The sequence below is a fragment of the Triticum dicoccoides genome, chromosome 5A, assembly GCF_002162155.2.
Source record: "Triticum dicoccoides isolate Atlit2015 ecotype Zavitan chromosome 5A, WEW_v2.0, whole genome shotgun sequence".
In the NCBI taxonomy this organism is placed as follows: Eukaryota; Viridiplantae; Streptophyta; class Magnoliopsida; order Poales; family Poaceae; genus Triticum; species Triticum dicoccoides.
Genome location: NC_041388.1, coordinates 72,918,435 through 72,939,250, shown reverse-complemented (window position 1 = coordinate 72,939,250; position 20,816 = coordinate 72,918,435). Strand labels below are relative to the sequence as shown.

Genomic DNA, 20,816 nt, shown 5'->3' with positions numbered 1-20,816 from the left:
CCGGGCAGGGCACGAGGCGGCTAGCGGCGTCGGCGGGCGGCCGGCGTCGAGACGGCGTGCGGCGGCGCAAGGGAGGACCGGGCGGCGCGGATCTGGTCTCCCCGTGGCTCGGGCGGCGGCGCTGAATGGGCCGCGGGGGCCGGTCGCGGGCTCTCCAGGCCCGGCGGCGAAGTGGGGCAGCGCGGTGCCATGTGGCGCGCGGTGAGTGGAGGGGAAGCGGCGGCGGGGAGACGTGGCGGCTTCTGATTGGCTGGAGTGAGGTGGCGCGCGGGGGCGGACGTGTCCGGGCTGCGGGGGAGAAGTGTCCGGCGGCGCGGAGAGGCTGAAGTTAGGGTTTCATCCGCGAAATGACCCGAAATTTCGGGGAGGGGTGCTCTTTTATAGGTAGAGGGAGTTAGGAAGCTCCAAATGAGGTGCGGTTTTCGGCCATGCGATCGTGATCGAACGACCGAGATGATGGAACAGAGTTAGGTGGGTTTTGGGCCAAAATGGAAGGGTGTTGGGCTGCAACACACACGAGGCCTTCTCGGTCCCTCGGTTAACCGTTGGAGTATCAAACGAAGTCCAAATGGTACGAAACTTGACAGGCGGTCTACCGGTAGTAAACCAAGGCCGCTTGACAAGTCTCGGTCCAATCCGGAAATGTTTAATCCCCACACAAGAAAGAAAGGTAGAAATAATCACCGGAGGAGAACGAAGCGCCGGAATGCAAAACGGACAACGGGGAAAAAGCTCGGATGCATGAGACGAACACGTATGCGATTGAAATGTACATGATGACATGATATGCAATGCATGACACGCAAGCAATGATAGGGCAACAACAACGAATAACTGAACGACACCTGGCACATCGGTCTCGGGGCGTTACAAAAGCATGCCGCACTGAATGAGGGAGTAGTCATCGGTACGTGCCTGCCAAGCGTTCATAACGTCTTGTTCTGCAGGGAGAACAGGTGCGTCACCTAGCGGTGCTTGTAGGACATAATCTTTCTTGGAAGCTATGAGGATGATCCTCAGGTTCCGGACCCAGTCCGTGTAGTTGCTGCCATCGTCTTTCATCTTGGTTTTCTCTAGGAACGCGTTGAAGTTGAGGACTACGTTGGCCATTTGATCTACAAGACATATTGTAAAGATTTTAGACTAAGTTCATGATAATTAAGTTCATCTAATCAAATTATAATGAACTCCCACTTAGATAGACATCCCTCTTCTAGTCATCTAAGTATAACATGATCCGAGTTAGCTAGGCCGTGTCCGATCATCACGTGAGACGGACTAGTCAACGTCGGTGAACATCTTCATGTTGATCGTATCTTCTATACGACTCATGCTCGACCTTTCGGTCTTCTGTGTTCCGAGGCCATGTCTGTACACATGCTAGGCTCGTCAAGTCAACCTAAGTGTTTGCATGTGTAAATCTGTCTTACACCCGTTGTATGTGAACGTTAGAATCTATCACACCCGATCATCACGTGGTGCTTCGAAACAACGAACTGTCGCAACGGTGCATAGTTAGGGGGAACACTTTCTTGAAATTATTATGAGGGATCGTCTTATTTACTACCGTCGTTCTAAGTAAACAAGATGCAAAACATGATAAACATCACATGCAATCAAATAATAATAGTGACATGATATGGCCAATATCACATAGCTCCTTTGATCTCCATCTTGGGGCTCCATGATCATCTTGTTACCGGCATGACACCATGATCTCCATCATCGTGTCTCCATGAAGTTGCTCGCCAACTATTACTTCTACTACTATGGCTAACGCGTTTAGCAATAAAGTAAAGTAATTTACATGGCGTTTCTCAATGACACGCAGGTCATACAAAAAATAAAGACAACTCCTATGGCTCCTGCCGGTTGTCATACTCATCGACATGCAAGTCGTGATTCCTATTACAATAGCATGAACATCTCATACATCACATATAGACCATTCATCATTCATCACAACTTTGGCCATATCATATCACAAAGCACTTGCTGCAAAAATAAGTTGGACGTCCTCTAATTGTTGTTGCAAGTTTTACGTGGCTGAAGTAGGGTTCTAGCAAGAACGTTTTCTTACCTACGTGAAAGCCACAACGTGATTTGTCAACTTCTATTTACCCTTCATCAGGACCCTTTTCCTCGAATCCGCTCCAACTAAAGTGGGAGAGACAGACACCCACCAGCCACCTTATGCAACTTGTGCATGTTAGTCGGTGGAACCGGTCTCACGTAAGCGTACGTGTAAGGTTGGTCCGGGCCGCTTCATCCCACAATGATAAGACTAGTAGCGGCAAGAAAGTTGACAACATCAACGCCTACAACAAATTGTGTTCTACTCGTGCAAGAGAACTACGCATAGACCTAGCTCATGATGCCACTGTTGGGGAACGGTGCAGAAAACAAAAATTTTCCTACGGTTTCACCAAGATCCATCTAGGAGTTCATCTAGCAACGAGTGATTAGATGCATCTACGTACCTTGTAGATCGCGAGCGGAAGCGTTCAAAGAACGGGGATGAGGGAGTCGTACTCGACGTGATTCGATCACCGAAGATCCTAGCACCGAACGGACGGCACCTCCGCGTTCAACACACGTACGGAATGTTGGAAATATGCCCTAGAGGCAATAATAAATTGATTATTATTATATTTCCTTGTTCATGATAATCGTTTATTATCCATGCTATAATTGTATTGATAGGAAACTCAGATACATGTGTGGATACATAGACAACACCATGTCCCTAGTAAGCCTCTAGTTGACTAGCTCGTTGATCAATAGATGGTTACGGTTTCCTGACCATGGACATTGGATGTCATTGATAACGGGATCACATCATTAGGAGAATGATGTGATGGACAAGACCCAATCCTAAGCCTAGCACAAGATCATGTAGTTCGTATGCTAAAGCTTTTCTAATGTCAAGTATCATTTCCTTAGACCATGAGATTGTGCAACTCCCGGATATCGTAGGAGTGCTTTGGGTGTACCAAACATCACAACGTAACTGGGTGACTATAAAGGTGCACTACGGGTATCTCCGAAAGTGTCTGTTGGGTTGGCACGAATCGAGACTGGGATTTGTCACTCCGTGTGACGGAGAGGTATCTCTAGGCCCACTCGGTAGGACATCATCATAATGTGCACAATGTGATCAAGGAGTTGATCACGGGATGATGTGTTACGAAACGAGTAAAGAGACTTGCCGGTAACGAGATTGAACAAGGTATCGGGATACCGACGATCGAATCTCGGGCAAGTATCGTACCGCTGGACAAAGGGAATTGTATACGGGATTGATTAAGTCCTTGACATCGTGGTTCATCCGATGAGATCATCGTGGAACATGTGGGAGCCAACATGGGTATCCAGATCCTGCTGTTGGTTATTGACCGGAGAGTCATCTCGGTCATGTCTGCATGTCTCCCGAACCCGTAGGGTTACACACTTAAGGTTCGGTGGCACTAGGGTTATAGAGATATTAGTATGCGGTAACCCGAAAGTTGTTCGGAGTCCCGGATGAGATCCCGGACGTCACGAGGAGTTCCGGAATGGTCCGGAGGTAAAGAATTATATATAGGAAGTGCTGTTTCGGCCATCGGGACAAGTTTCGGGGTCACCGGTATTGTACCGGGACTACCGGAAGGGTCCCGGGGGTCCACCAGGTGGGGCCACCTGCCCCGGGGGCCACATGGGCTGTAGGGGGTGCCCCTTGGCCTACATGGGCCAAGGGAACCAGCCCCTAGAGGCCCATGCGCCAAAGGGACAAGAGGAGGGGAGAGTCCTAAAGGGGGAAGGCACCTCCGAGGTGCCTTGGGGAGGATGGACTCCTTCCCCCCCTTGGCCGCACCCTTCCTTGGAGGAAGGGGCAAGGCTGCGCCCTCCCCCTCTCCCTTGGCCCTATATATAGTGGGGGGAGGGAGGGCAACCATACCCCAAGCCCTGGCGCCTCCCTCTCCCTCCCATGACACATCTCCCTCCTCCCGCAGTGCTTGGCGAAGCCCTGTTGGAATCCCGCTACTTCCACCATCATGCCGTCGTGCTGTTGGATCTCCATCAACCTCTCCTCTCCCTTGCTGGATCAAGAAGGAGGAGACGTCGCTGCTCCGTACGTGTGTTGAACGCGGAGGTGCCGTCCGTTCGGCGCTAGGATCATCGGTGATTTGGATCACGACGAGTACGACTCCATCAACCCCGTTCTCTTGAACGCTTCCGCGCGCGATCTACAAGGGTATGTAGATCCACTCCTCCCTCATTGCTAGATGACTCCATAGATAGATCTTGGTGACACGTAGGAAAATTTTGAATTTATGCTACGTTACCCAACAGTGGCATCATGAGCTAGGTCTATGCGTAGTTTCTATGCACGAGTAGAACACAAAGTAGTTGTGGGCGTTGATTTTGTTCAATATGCTTACCGTTACTAGTCCAATCTTGATTCGGTGGCATTGTGGGATGAAGCGGCCCGGACCGACCTTACACGTACTCTTACGTGAGACTGGTTCCACCGACTGACATGCACTAGTTGCATAAGGTGGCTAGCGGGTGTCTGTCTCTCCCACTTTAGTCGGATCGGATTCGATGAAAAGGGTCCTTATGAAGGGTAAATAGCAATTGGCATATCACGTTGTTGTTTTTGCGTTGGTAAGAAACGTTCTTGCTAGAAACCCATAGCAGCCACGTAAAACATGCAAACAACAATTAGAGGACGTCTAACTTGTTTTTGCAGGGTATGCTATGTGATGTGATATGGCCAAAAGGATGTGATGAATGATATATGTGATGTATGAGATTGATCATGTTCTCGTAATAGGAATCACGACTTGCATGTCGATGAGTATGACAACCGGCAGGAGCCATAGGAGTTGTCTTAATTTATTTATGACCTGCGTGTCAACATAAACGTCATGTAATTACTTTACTTTGTTGCTAACCGTTAGCTGTAGAAGTAGAAGTAATAGTTGGCGAGACAACTTCATGAAGACACGATGATGGAGATCATGATGATGGAGATCATGGTGTCATGCCGGTGACAAGATGATCATGGAGCCCCAAGATGGAGATCAAAGGAGCTATATGATATTGGCCATATCATGTCACTATTATTTGATTGCATGTGATGTTTATCATGTTTATACATCTTATTTACTTAGAACGACGGTAATAAATAAGATGATCCCTCATTAAAATTTCAAGAAAGTGTTCCCCCTAACTGTGCACCGTTGCGACAGTTTGTTGTTTCGAAGCACCATGTGATGATCGGGTATGATAGATTCTTACGTTCACATACAACGGGTGTAAGACAGATTTACACACGCGAAACACTTAGGTTGACTTGACGAGCCTAGCATGTGTATAGACATGGCCTCGGAACACAGAAGACCGAAAGGTCGAGCATGAGTCGTATGGTAGATACGATCAACATGAAGATGTTCACCGATGTTGACTAGTCCGTCTCACGTGATGATCGGACACGGCCTAGTTGACTCGGATCATGTAATCACTTAGATGACTAGAGGGATGTCTATCTGAGTGGGAGTTCATAAGATGAACTTAATTATCCTGAACATAGTCAAAAGGTCTTCGCAAATTATGTCATAGCTCGCGCTTCAGTTCTACTGTTTAGATATGTTCCTAGAGAAAATTTAGTTGAAAGTTGATAGTAGCAATTATGCGGACTAGGTCCGTAAACTGAGGATTGTCCTCATTGCTTCATAGAAGGCTTATGTCCTTAATGCACTGCTCAGTGTGCTGAACCTTGAACGTTGTATGTGGATGTTGCGAACATCTGACATACACATTTTGATAACTACGTGATAGTTCAGTTAAACAGTTTAGAATTGAGGCACCGAAGACGGTTTTGAAACGTCGCAAAACATATGAGATGTTTTGAGGGCTGAAATTGGGATTTCAGGCTCGTGCCCACGTCAAGAGGTATAAGACCTCCGACGATTTTATTAGCCTGCAAAGTAAGGGAGAAAAGCTCAATTGTTGAGCTTGTGCTCAGATTGTCTGAGTACAACAATCATTTGAATCGAGTGGGAGTTGATCTTCCAGATGAGATAGTGATGTTTCTCCGAAGTCATTACCACCAAGATGCTTGAGCTTCGTGATGAACTATAATATATCAGGGACATATATGATGATCCTTGAGATATTCGCGATGTTTGACACCACAAAAGTAGAGATCAAGAAGGAGCATCAATTGTTGATGGTTGGTGAAACCACTAGTTTCAAGAAGGGCAAGGGCAAAAAGGGATGCTTCATGAAACGGCAAATCAGCTGCTGCTCTAGTGAAGAAACCCAAGGTTGAACCCAAACCCGAGACTAAGTGCTTCTGTAATAAGGGGAACAGCCACTGGAGCAGAATTACCCTAGATACTTGGTAGATGAGAAGGCTGGCAAGGTCGATAGAAGTATATTGGATATACATTGTGTTGATGTGTACTTTACTAGTACTCCTAGTAGCACCAGGGTATTAGATACCGGTTCGGTTGCTAAGTGTTAGTAACTCGAAATAAAAGCTACGGAATAAACGGAGACTAGCTAAAGGTGAGCTGACGATATGTGTTGGAAGTGTTTCCAATGTTGATATGATCAAGCATCGCATGCTTCCTCTACCATCGAGATTGGTGTTTGCGTTGAGCATAGACATGATTGGATTATGTCTATCGCAATACGGTTATTCATTTAAAGAGAATAATGGTTACTCTGTTTATTTGAATAATACCTTCAATGGTCTTGCACCTAAAATGAATGGTTCATTAAAATCTCGATCGTAGTGATACACATGTTCATGCCAAAAGATAGTAATGATAGTACCACCTACTTGTGGCACTGCCACGTAAGTCATATCAGTATAAAACGCATGAAGAAGCTCCATGTTGATGGATCTTTGGGCTCACTCGTTTTTGAAAAGTTTGAGGCATGCGAACCATGTCTATTGGTGTATATGCATGAAGAAACTCCATGCAAATGGACCGTTTGGACTCACTTGATTTTGAATCACTTGAGACATGCAAATCATACCACATGGGCAAGATGACTGAAAGCCTCGTTTTTTAGTAAAATGGAACTAGAAAGCAACTTGTTGGGAGTAATACATTTTGATGTGTGCAGTCCAATGAGTGCTGAGGCGTGTAGTGGACATCGTTATGTTCTTACTTCACAGATGGTTTGAGTAGATGTTGAGTACATTTACTTGATGAATCACGAGTCTGAATTATTGAAAGGTTCAAGTAATTTCAGGGTGAAGTTGAAAGATCGTCGTGACAAGAGGATAAAATATCTATGATATGATCATAGAGATGAATATCTGAATTACGAGTTTGGCATAGAATTAAGACATTGTGGAAATTGTTTCACAACTAATACAGCCTGGAACACCATAGTGTGATGGTGTGTCCGAACATCATAACTGCACCCTATTGGATATGATGCATACCATGATGTCTCTTATCGAATTACCACGATAGTTTATGGGTTAGGCATTAAAGACAACCACATTCACTTTAAATAGGGCACCACGTAATTCCGATGAGATGACACCATATGAACTATGGTTTAGAGAAACCTAAGCTGTCATTTCTTAGAAGTTTGGGGCTGCGACGCTTATGTGAAAAAGTTTCAGGTTGATAAGCTCGAACCCAAAGCGGATAAATGCATCTTCATAGGACACCCAAAACAGTTGGGTATACCTCCTGTCTCAGATCCGAAAGCAATAAGGGATTGTTTCTAGAATCGGGTCCTTTCTCGAGGAAAAGTTTCTCTCGAAAGAATTGAGTGGGAGGATGGTGGAGACTTGATGAGGTTATTAAACCGTCTCTTCAACTAGTGTGTGGCAGGGCACAGGAAGTTGTTCCTGTGGCACCTACACCAATTGAAGTGGAAGCTTGTGATAGTGATCATGAAACTTCAGATCAAGTCACTACCAAACCTCGTGGGATGACAAGGATGCATACTACTTCAGAGTGGTACGTAATCCTGTCTTGGAAGTCATGTTGCTAGACAACAATGAACCTACGAGCTATGGAGAAGCGATGGTGGGCCCGGATTCCAATAAATGGCTCGAGGCCATAAAATCCGAGAGAGGATCCATGTATGAGAACAAAGTGTAGACTTTGGCAGAACAGCTCGATGGTTGTAAGGCTGTTGAGTGCAGATGGATTTTAAAAGGAAGACGAACAATGATGGTATGTATCACCATTAAGAAAGCTCGACTTGTCGTTAAGATGTTTTCCGACAAGTTCAAGGAGTTGACTATGATGAGACTTTCTCACTCGTAGCGATGCTAAGAGTCTGTTGGAATTATATTAGCGATTACTGCTTTATTTATGAAATCTTGCAGATAGGATGTCAAAACATTGTTTCCTCGACGATTTTCTTGAGGAAAGGTTGTATGTGATACAACCGGAAGGTTTTGTCAATCCTGAAAGATGCTAATAAGTATGCAAAGCTCCAGCAATCCTTCTAAGGACTGGAGTAAGCATCTCGGAGTTGGAATGTACGCTTTGATGAGATGATCAAAGATTTTGGGTGTATATAAAGTTTATGAGAAACTTGTATTTCCAAAGAAGTGAGTGGGAGCACTATAGAATTTCTGATAAATATATGTTGTTGACATATTGTTGATCAGGAATGACGTAGAATTTCTGGAAAGCATATAGGGTTATTTGAAAAGTGTTTTTCAATGGAAAACCTGGATTAGGCTACTTGAGTGTTGAGCATTAAGATCTATAAGGATAGATCAAAACGCTTAATAGTACTTTCAAATGAGCACATACCTTGACATGATCTTGAAGGTGTTCAAGATGGATCAGTCAAAGAAGGAGTTCTTGCCTGAGTTGTAAGGTATGAAGTTAAGACTTAAAGCTCGACCACGGCAGAATAGAGAGAAAGGACGAAGGTCGTCCCCTATTCTTAAGACATAGGCTCTACAGTATGCTATGTTGTGTACCGCACCTGAAATGTGCCTTGCCATGAGTCAGTCAAGGGGTACAAAAGTGATCTAAGAATGGATCACAGGACAGCGGTCAAAGTTATCCTTAGTAACTAGTGGACTAAGGAATTTTCTCGATTATGGAGGTGGTAAAAGAGTTCGTCGTAAAGGGTTACGCCGATGCAAACTTTGACACTAATCCAGATTATTCTGAGTAGTAAACTGGATTCGTATAGTAGAACAGTTGTTTGGAATAGCTCCAAATGTAGCGTAGTAGTTGCATCTACAAGATGACATAGAAATTTGCGAAGTACATACGGATCTGAATGTTGTAGACCCATTGACTAAAACCTCTCTCACAGGCAAAACATGATCAAACCCAGAACTCATTGAGTCTTAATCACATGATGATGTGAATTAGTTTAGTGACACTAGTAAACTCTTTGGATGTTGGTCACATGGCGATGTGACCTGTGAGTGTTAATCACATGACGATGTGAACTAGATTATTGACTCTAGTGCAAGTGGGAGACTGTTGGAAATATGCCCTAGAGGCAATAATAAATTGATTATTATTATATTTCCTTGTTCATGATAATCGTTTATTATCCATGCTATAATTGTATTGATAGGAAACTCAGATACATGTGTGGATACATAGACAACACCATGTCCCTAGTAAGCCTCTAGTTGACTAGCTCGTTGATCAATAGATGGTTACGGTTTCCTGACCATGGACATTGGATGTCATTGATAACGGGATCACATCATTAGGAGAATGATGTGATGGACAAGACCCAATCCTAAGCCTAGCACAAGATCATGTAGTTCGTATGCTAAAGCTTTTCTAATGTCAAGTATCATTTCCTTAGACCATGAGATTGTGCAACTCCTGGATATCGTAGGAGTGCTTTGGGTGTACCAAACGTCACAACATAACTGGGTGACTATAAAGGTGCACTACGGGTATCTCCGAAAGTGTCTGTTGGGTTGGCACGAATCGAGACTGGGATTTGTCACTCCGTGTGACGGAGAGGTATCTCTAGGCCCACTCGGTAGGACATCATCATAATGTGCACAATGTGATCAAGGAGTTGATCACGGGATGATGTGTTACAAAATGAGTAAAGAGACTTGCCGGTAACGAGATTGAACAAGGTATCGGGATACCGACGATCGAATCTCGGGCAAGTATCGTACCGCTAGACAAAGGGAATTGTATACGGGATTGATTAAGTCCTTGACATCGTGGTTCATCCGATGAGATCATCGTGGAACATGTGGGAGCCAACATGGGTATCCAGATCCCGCTGTTGGTTATTGATCGGAGAGTCATCTCGGTCATGTTTGCATGTCTCCCGAACCCGTAGGGTCTACACACTTAAGGTTCGGTGATGCTAGGGTTATAGAGATATTAGTATGCGGTAACCCGAAAGTTGTTCGGAGTCCCGGATGAGATCCCGGACGTCACGAGGAGTTCCGGAATGGTCCGGAGGTAAAGAATTATATATAGGAAGTGTTGTTTCGGCCATCGGGACAAGTTTCGGGGTCACCGGTATTGTACCGGGACCACCGGAAGGGTCCCGGGGGTCCAACGGGTGGGGCCACCTGCCCCGGGGGCCACATGGGCTGTAGGGGGTGTGCCTTGGCCTACATGGGCCAAGGGCACCAGCCCCTAGAGGCCCATGCGCCAAAGGGACAAGAGGAGGGGAGAGTCCTAAAGGGGGAAGGCACCTCCGAGGTGCCTTGGGAAGGATGGACTCCTCCCCCCCTTGGCCGCACCCTTCCTTGGAGGAAGGGGCAAGGCTGCGCCCTCCCCCTCTCCCTTGGCCCTATATATAGTGGGGGGAGGGAGGGCAACCATGCCCCAAGCCCTGGCGCCTCCCTCTCCCTCCCATGACACATCTCCCTCCTCCCGCAGTGCTTGGCGAAGCCCTGTTGGAATCCCGCTACTTCCACCACCATGCCGTCGTGCTATTGGATCTCCATCAACCTCTCCTCCCCCCTTGCTGGATCAAGAAGGAGGAGACGTCGCTGCTCCGTACGTGTGTTGAACGCGGAGGTGTCGTCCGTTCGGCGCTAGGATCATCGGTGATTTGGATCACGACGAGTACGACTCCATCAACCCCGTTCTCTTGAATGCTTCCGCGCGCGATCTACAAGGTTATGTAGATCCACTCCTCCCTCGTTGCTAGATGACTCCATAGATAGATCTTGGTGACACGTAGGAAAATTTTGAATTTATGCTACGTTACCCAACACGGAACAGCCACGTCTCCTCCTTGATCCAGCAAGGGGGAAGGAGAGGTTGAGGGAGATGGCTCCAGCAGTAGCACGACGGCGTGGTGGTGATGGAGCTGCAGTACTCCGACAGGGCTTCGCCATGCACTATGGAGGAGGAAGAGGTGTTGGAGAGGGAGAGGGAGGCACCAAAGGAAAGGTAAGAAGTCCTCCATCTCCCCCACTATATATAGGAGGGCCAAAGGGGGGGGGGCGCCGGCCCTAGGAGATCTAATCTCCTAGGGGGTGCGGCCAAGGGGGAGGAATCCCTCCTCCCCAAGGCACCTAGGAGGTGCCTTCCCCTCCTAGGACTCTTCCTCCCTTGAAACCCTAGGCGCATGGGCCTCTTGGGGCTGGTGCCCTTGGCCCATGTAGGCCAAGGCGCACCCCCTACAGCCCGTGTGGCCCCCCGGGACAGGTGGCCCCACCCGGTGGACCCCCGGGACCCTTTCGGTGGTCCCGGTACAATACCGGTGACCCCGAAACTTGTCCCGATGCCCGAAATAGCACTTCCTATATATAATTCTTTACCTCCGGACCATTCCGGAACTCCTCGTGACGTCCGGGATCTCATCCGGGACTCCGAACAACATTCGGGTTACTGCATATACATATCCCTACAACCCTAGCGTCACCGAACCTTAAGTGTGTAGACCCTACGGGTTCGGGAGACATGTAGACATGACCGAGATCGCTCTCCGGTCAATAACCAACAGCGGGATCTGGATACCCATGTTGGCTCCCACATGCTCCTCGATGATCTCATCGGATGAACCACGATGTCGAGGATTCAAACAACCACGTATACAATTCCCTTTGTCAATCGGTATGTTACTTGCCCGAGATCCGATCGTCGGTATCCCAATACCTCGTTCAATCTCGTTACCGGCAAGTCACTTTACTCGTACCGTAATGCATGATCCTGTGACCAGACACTTGGTCACTTTGAGCTCATTATGATGATGCATTACCGAGTGGGCCCAGTGATACCTCTCCGTCATACGGAGTGACAAATCCCAGTCTTGATCCATGTCAACCCAACAGACACTTTCGGAGATACCCATAGTATACATTTATAGTCACCTAGTTACGTTGTGACGTTTGGTACACCCAAAGCACTCCTACGGTATCCGGGAGTTACACGATCTCATGGTCTAAGGAAAGGATACTTGACATTGGAAAACTCTAGCAAACGAACTATACGATCTTGTGCTATGTTTAGGATTGGGTCTTGTCCATCACATCATTCTCCTAATGATGTGCTCTCGTTATCAATGGCATCCAATGTCCATAGTCAGGAAACCATGACTATCTGTTGATCAACGAGCTAGTCAACTAGAGGCTTACTAGGGACATGTTGGTGTCTATTATTCACACATGTATTACGATTTCCGGATAACACAATTATAGCATGAACAAAGACAATTATCATGAATAAGGAAATATAATAATAATGCTTTTATTATTGCCTCTAGGGCATATTTCCAACAGTAGGCTGCCGCCACGTCGCGTCTGCTCTGAAGCGACATGAATGCGCAGCAATGATTTTAGAGCGGAGCACATGACAAGGGCTTTGGGTGAGACCGTGTAGCTGGACGCCAACATGGCACGCATCCAGACACCCGTACAACTTCCACCGGTTTGCTTCCGGTTTATGGGAATTAAGACGCACGGGCCAGTCCATGGACGCACGGGCCGGTTTGTGGGTCGGACCACACTGTCCAAACATTTAGAGGTGTTTTAATGCAAACATTGGAGTTGCCCTACACTTGGGACAGCAAAAAGGGATGGGGGAGGGGGGCGATGTCAGGGAGTCTGCTAAGGCCTTGTTGCAAGCAGATGCTTGGAGAAATAAATCAGGCTTTCTTTAAGCACTGGTACTTATTTGTAGCAGACACTTAATAAAGCGTCTTTTCTGTAGAAATAGGCACCCATGTTTCAGAAAAAATCTGATTTATTTTTCTAAGCACCTCCCTAAGCAACCATGCTTGTTTGTACATATATGCAGGAACGATAGTTGCACAACTTCTTTACCCCCAGTTCGACCATTGCCCGGAGGTCATCTCGACCGGTTGTATAGCAGTCAGCACGTACCTCCTGCTCGGGCACTTCATTGCAAGTACTTGACAATGTAGTTGCATTCTTTATTTTCTAGTACCTGTTGAGATGCTTCGAGCACACAAACAATTGTACAAGAAATCGGACATGCTACCATGTAAAGGAGATCGATAATGATACATACAGATGCAAGAATCAATCGGAACCAGGCAGGCATCTTGCCTCTCATTCTACGTGTGAACAACTAAACAAACAAACCATACAATAAATTACAAACAGAAGATGAGCTGGGAAAAAAGAACCAAAATGGGCAAAGCTCTAAAAAAAGGTCATCGCCGGAGAGGGAAATGCACAACTATTTACACCTCTTCTTCGTCTTCTGTCACACAATCAAAGGTCGCCGTCAGTAGGAGCTCGGCTCGTCGCCGCTGTATACCGTCTCGGTGGAGCCAAAAACAGGCTTCTCCTCCTCCCACTTGACGATCTCCCGGCCGTAGCGGATAGCAGAGCAGACAGACTGCTGGTCCAGGGCGTTCACGTAGGACACATAGAGCTTCCGCTCTGTGAGCGAGTGGAACAGCCTCTTGAATTTCACGCCGATGTAGTGCGCGGCCATCTGCGCCAGCGACGCGCCGTTCTGGCTGCCGCGCTTGCTTCTGCTGGTTCCATCAATCAGATTGCGGCTTACCAACGGGGTGAATTCGGCAAACCAGTCGCATGCTGTTAGCGGGGATTTACCAATCTTCTGCTCTAGAAGATCAAACTTGGTCAGGAGTAGGAGAAAATTCATCTGCTCAAACGTTGGATGAAGGGCGATGCTCTCAAATAGCTGTCTGCTCTCTATCATCTTGTTCACAACGGTGCCATTTGCATCCTCGTAGTACTCGTCATAATCGCTAACCGCAACACAGAAGATGACAAGGCTGACATCATCGAACATCTGCAGCCATTTGCTGTTCTCCCGCAATCCTTTATTGTTTATTCTGATCAGCTGGTACCTGATAATAAAACAGAAATTTTTATTGTGAGTATTACTATCACAGTTCTTAATAGTAATATAGGAATCCAACATAGAATGTAAATATATGGTGTCTTGAGCTGAACGAGATACTAAATGTACATGTGTGCTTTCCATTGCGACAGATATATGACAAAATACCATGGAAAGCGGCCTCATGAAATCAGAAGGGAAAGACTAACAGGAACCCACGCATATATGCATTTTTTATTACATAATTAGCTAATGGTGCTGAAATATTGTAAGCTATGGAAAAACTACACGGAACACAAGTAAATACCAGACCATCCCTGCCTTTTGTGACAAAAGATTTACCTTAGCAACGTGTCATGTGGATCAAGCTCATCAGCAACCCGCACATCCAAAGCCAGCTGCGGGAAAGAGATATCTGTAGATGCTAATCCATCCGAGGATGTTATTCCATCAGCATAGAGGATATCAGTATCACAGAGCTCATATTCCGTTCGAGAAATATCAACCACCTGATAATTTCAAATGCACAAAGGCCAAAGAATGAATGATCACAATTGGACAACTAAATCACTACTAAAGAAGTCCAATATAGGAATGGATATGAAAACATCAACCCAAGTAAACGAGCAAATTTTTCAATAGAACAACAATAGTACCCTGTCAAGGAAGTAACTGGCAGCAAACGGAAGGAACGGCAGTTCATTTCTTCGTCTATATGTAGCTTGAATAGCAGGATCTTTCCATAGTTCCTCAACCAGTGGCGCATATTCACGACTAGCTGCAGGGAAAATATCTTCAAGATTACCCAAAGCCATGGCCTTTAGAATCCAATCCGAGAATGCTTTCAAGCGTGGGACAATGGAGTACTCAGTAACTTCTTCATCACAGAACCCCGACTCAGGACGCCCTGCAAAAAACATGTGGCTGTTAGGGTCAGTTCTAGCCAAACAGTTAGCATAGGATGTTGGAATAATCCAAACATAGCTATCGTGTGTTAGGGCTAAAATAGGAAAGTTTATTGAGTCCGGCTAGGATTAACAAGTGTGATCAAGCTTGCTGGAGATTAGTGTAGGAAAGTGTATGAGTCCTAGTTAGTTCTCTGGATGTCTGTGTAGTATTACATGAGGGTTTCTGTAATAATCCGTGTAGGTCTAGGTGTTCAGGTTTGGGTCGGCTTGCTACGCGTATGCTGCTCCTATATATATATGCACGGTTGCGTGTGTTTTTTGTAACACCAGAGAGAAAACCAGAAAATCAATAAAGAGGAAAAGAGGGCACGACAAGAGCCCTTGGCTATCAGATTTCTTGTGTGCGCGTGTTCGTGTTTTATTGTGATCGATCCTATGGGCGAATTTCCAACATAGGAGTCTTCCACTTGGTTTCAGTTGCTTTACAAGGTACCATGAATCTAAGACTTATATGTTTATTATGAAGCAGAACAAATGGTGGATAGAAATGATCATACCAGAGCTAGAAGGATCGTGTTGGCAGAGTTTTCTTCTATCAGCTAAAACTTCCTCTTCAAACCGTTCACGGCCTTCAAGAAGTATACCAATGTAGCGATATATGTTACTTTGTATGATAAGTTTGAGATCTTCACACTCATCCACAGAAAATGGTTTACTCTTGTATGAGAATTTAGCCTGAGATTCAAGAGATTCAGAATTAATTGCTAGTCTACAAGAGTATTGCAAATGACATTTGGCACTGCAGAAGATTTAGTAAGTGCACATGTGGATGTAAATCTTAATACTAATATAACAGTGTGAATACCGGTTGTAATTGGACGGTGACCTTAATGCAGCTAGTCAGCTTATCAGTTCGTGAACATGAACACAATAGACGTCAATAGCCATATGTACCTGTTTGAGTATGGTGCTTGTCCCTGATCCAACTAACAGAAGTTTCTGGGTCGTCCTTTGCTCCAAGTAGTCAGGTCGATTTACCACATTAATAGCCTCTTCGCCACATTGATTAGTCATTTTATTAGGAGTTGGCAATGACAGGACAGGACTAAGCAGCTTCACTATAGGCTGGTGAAAAGTGCAGATAAATTTAACTTTGGTCAGACTCCTCACGGGGAAATACAGGTCACCTAAGAAAAGATGAATTCTAGAACTACCTTATCCCAAATCTTTCCTTTAACAGTTTTTTGGCCTTCCTCTTGGTAACTCCCATCAGCATTCAACCAAAAGTGAGGTTTCCCAGCACACTGAACTCCTGCCAACTGAAACCAAAGATATATGTAAGGAAAAATGCAACTCACGAATCTAAAAATGAGGTAGGAGTAAATTAATTCCGAACCTTAAGTATTTGCAGCTCAGATTTTGTAATCTCACGACCATTTACCAAGATGCCGGTGCTCCCATTGCTTGCCTTTTGAACTAAAGCACCTCCAACATTTAGATTTGCGCTTATTATGCAATGGGGTTTGTGTCCCTCCTGTAACATTATCGAAGAAGAGTTTAAAACCAGAGTTGTGGACGATATATATCATCAACATTTATGCGAAGAAGCAAGCAAAAATAATCATGCAATGATTGAAATTCTGAAATGGCATGTGCAGGATAAAAGAATGACATTTCTAACTTGAAATTCCATTTTCCCCAAAAAATAAGTCAGCACAAGCTATGACACCCAGACACTGCAATATTCCTATGTACTATGATGTACTCCCTCCGTTCCAAATTACTCGTCGCAGAAATGGATGTATCTAGAACTAAAATACATCTAGATACATCCATACCTGCGACAAGTAATTCGGAACGGAGGGAGTACTATTTTACATACATACTACTGCTAATATGTGCTAACCTTGGTGTGCAACTGTGTACTATTCTCAACTAGAAAAAGAAATGTAGCAACTTCTCCTGATTTAGGGACAATACCAACCACCATGATTCCTGGATTTGATAATTCGTTCAAACCATGATAAGATCGTAAGGCATCATGGCTCTACCAACTAACTAAAAAAACATCAATATTCGAAATAGTCAACTAGATATTTGACAATATCAAAGCTCAACAGCACTATCCCTCCAGATCTTTCTACATATTTCCCACCAAGAATAATTAAATATACAGTCTCATGATTTTCATCCAATACAGAACCTACACAGCTCAATCATATCAGGCAACTATCCGGCGAAAACCCACGCAAAGACCCTAAAGGAGTAATCTTTCACTTCCAGTTTGCAGCATTGGCAAGGGCAACAAGCCAACAACCCATGTTCCACCTTTAATAACCATTAAATCTAAGCATTCAACAGAATATTCCAAATTACTCCACATCTCCTATGAGAAGTTCAGAACCATACACAGAAACCTCAAGATGTCTCTTGCACCTCCAATAATCTACCCTGGCTTGGATCTCCGGTAAGGAAGCCGGCTAGGGGCACCGCCACGTGCTGCCAGCAAGGGCGCAGAGGGGAGCCGACTTGATTTTTTTTCCTTGATTATATTGGGATGAAGTTCTCCAAGATTACTTGGAAGCTGGCTTGTGGGAGGTTTAAAGCCCGGATCTCAGGATTTGAGGTCGAGTTTTACCTTCAATTCAATTTATTTATTTTCGTGGAAATTAATGATGAATTTAGAAGTTGGTGTCTTTCAGAGCTGAAAGCTCAGATTTAAGGCCAAATATAGTATCTGATTTTGGGTTTTTTTTCCTAGTTGATTGATTGAAAACTCTAGTTCATCTAGTTGAAGGACAGTGTTCATTAGTTGGAAGCAGGGTCGAAAGTTGGGTAGTGGAGGTTGGACAGATTCATGGTTGAAATCTAGATGGATTTTAAAAAAAAATAAGGGAAACCTCCTGCCTGAAATCTAGATGGATGTCTAATAGAAAGTGAATGTGTTTGGGTAGAAACCCTCCATATTTTTGGTTGAAAGCTGCTTCTATTTTTTATGTGAGTGAGAATAGCAGGCACTGGCCGTTACAACGCTGTTGGAAAACCATTTGTCCATGTCCACCGGCAAATGTGAAAAACGTAGGCCCTGTTCGGATCCTCTCCGCTCCCCCACTGCAGCTCCGGGAGCGGAGGGAGCGCGAGCACAAAAGCAGGGAGCGGCTTGAAACCAGCTCCTCGAGCGGAGCGGAGTTAAGGGACGGGAGAGCTTCCGAACAGGCAGGTAGTCGCTTAGCTCCAGGAAGGCACTAATGGAAATGTAGACGAATGCACTATCGATTGGCTAACACACAATTATGACATCATACTATAGGGTTATAGAGGCCACTCAAAATAGGTTCCTTACATCACGGACAAGACTGATAGACAAAGCAAACGAACAGATTAATTCTCGTGCCAAAACCTTGACTCACGTACCTTGCCCCAGAAGCCGGATACCTTGTCGTACCAATAGAAGCCAGGTCGGAGCCTGGAAGGAGGGCACGAGCATCCCTGCAGCAAAGCTAGCTCCTCCGGTGACAACTTAGCCCCATTAACGTAAATGTCCTCCGGGCGCAGCTGGTTCGCTGCGCATTCACGCTCGCTTCTCATGACGAGGTCCACCTCCGCCGCACTGATCAGTCGCCGCAGCACGCGTGAGCCTCGCCCCAGGGCATTCCGCCTCGACTCGGCCACGGGCCGCCCGATGCAGGACAAGCACTTGCGGCCCTCCGGCATGGACCCCATCGCCCTGAGCACGCAAGCCGAGCAGTACCGTGCGCCGCAGGCGAGGCACGCCTCCTTGTCCCCACGGCCCCAGAAGCCGCCTCCCTTCCCGCATCTGTAGCAGCCCCGAGACTTGGCTCCCGTTTGGTGGTTCCCCGCCTCGAAATGCGCCGGCGAGAGGGAGCCGCTGGATCGAGCGGCGGCAGGCAGGGCCTCGTCGGCGGTTTCGTCCTCGTCGTCGTCGTCCTCCTCCTCCTCGGATGAATCGAGGATGGAGCAGCTGGTCTCGGCAAAGGAGACGGTGGGCTGGTGGGGAACCGACGGCATCCCGGCCCCCTCCTCCTCCTCCTCCTCCTCCTTGTCGTCGTCATCGGCGTCAGAGGGGGAGGAGGGGAGCTCGGCGGAGTGGTGCGCGGCGGCGTGGTGGTTCTCGATGACGGAGGTCGGGGAGTCGGCGACCGCCTGGGCAGCACCACCCCCCGCGGGGTCCCCGGAGGAGCGAGGAGGCCCCGCCGCGTGCTGCTGCGCGTGGATGGCGGAGCAGAGGGAGGAGGGGGTGAGGGGCCGCACGACGGGGAGCGGTGAGGAGCCGGTGGGCGGCGGCGAGGAGGAGGAGGAGAGGGCGGCGAGCGGGATGTGGGAGAGGTCGAGCGGGATGGCGCGCGGGAGGGAGTAGGGGAGCGGCGGGCCGTCGTACTCTGCCGCGAAGGAGTACTCGGCGTCGCCGGCGACGGCGACGGCGGAGGCCATGCGTGTCGGCGGCGGGGCGGGGCGGAGCACGAGGCTGGCTGGGGCTAGGGTTCGGGGAGGAGCGGCATGGGGGACGGGGGCGGGGAGGTGGGGAACCCTAGACGTGGGGAGAGGGGAAAGGTGGGGCGGAGAGAGTAGCTTTTTTGGAGCATGCGCGAGGGAGGGAGAGAGGATGGAGGAGGGAGGAGGAGTCGTGGGGAAGGAAGACTGCTAGCTGCTTTTGTCGTGCGCCGCGTCCACGGTGGACCAGTAGATCGTCGTCCCCTACCTGCTTCGACTGTGATGGGCTCTCTTTTTTCCTTTCTTGGTGACCTGCAATGAGTTCCATTCTTATTTTAGTTTTGTGGGCAGATTATACTATCTCAAGTTTTGATGCAAATCATAGTAGACTAGAATTTATCTTATTTGTATGGTGGATATAAGCAAAGCATTAGCTTGAAACTTCCTTGCAAATTTTTATTTTTTAAAAACTTGCATTGTGCTTTTTTTCGGGCTTAAGCCCCTGCTCTCTAGCGGCATTGTAACAATGAAACCCTTGGTTGGATCGACATCAGAGAACGGGTTGTCGGTTCTCTTCCGCCCTCCGGCCCCGAGTCTACCTATCATGTATCAGAGTCCTAGACAGAAAACATGTCATGTCTCCCCTGTATGATAGCCAACGATTCGACTTGTCAAACGCAGAAGTCAAGTATGATACCATTTGCATAACCTGTGAAGTGTGGATATGATAAGACACCTAGAAGTTTATCGTCGTAATTTATTCGGTGCACTAGATAACTTGCCTTGATCAGTTCTCACGTCAACACATTTTCGGTAATAAAATACTTGTTGATGTGTGTCGATATGACTAGTACAATTATTATTGCAATAAAATAGCCATTGTTTATAATGAGATGAACATCACTTTTTGCGATATCTGAATCGACCACAAAGTAGTTCCACTTCTCCAAAAAAAAAAAGTTCTTAGTTGATGGACCGGTTGGCGAGGAGCTCCTCGCCCTTCATGAGAATATCATCATTGGATGCATAATCCTTTTCCAAGGGACTTCTCATGAACATGTGGAAGTGGTTGGGCATGTATTTTGGGTATGCTTTAGCGTACATAAAGGGTCTAATCACCCAACCGATAAAATTAATCTTGATTAATATATACGGATGAAAATACTTTTTAGCCAGATTTAGGGTG

General features: G+C 46.6%; 1 protein-coding gene across 1 annotated transcript; it reads right to left on the bottom strand.

The window, feature by feature from the left end:
• Nucleotides 1–13,408: 13,408 nt before the first annotated feature.
• On the bottom strand, nucleotides 13,409–19,711 carry LOC119299397 (extra-large guanine nucleotide-binding protein 1-like). Its single transcript, XM_037576628.1, has 8 exons — nucleotides 18,593–19,711; nucleotides 16,575–16,712; nucleotides 16,393–16,497; nucleotides 16,133–16,303; nucleotides 15,736–15,913; nucleotides 14,927–15,177; nucleotides 14,613–14,779; nucleotides 13,409–14,277 (listed from the first exon to the last, which is right to left on the bottom strand). The coding sequence occupies exons 1-8, from the start codon at nucleotides 19,628–19,630 to the stop codon at nucleotides 13,683–13,685; spliced, it is 2,643 nt and encodes an 880-aa protein (XP_037432525.1). The 5' UTR covers nucleotides 19,631–19,711; the 3' UTR covers nucleotides 13,409–13,682.
• Between the last annotated feature and the right edge of the window lie 1,105 nt (nucleotides 19,712–20,816).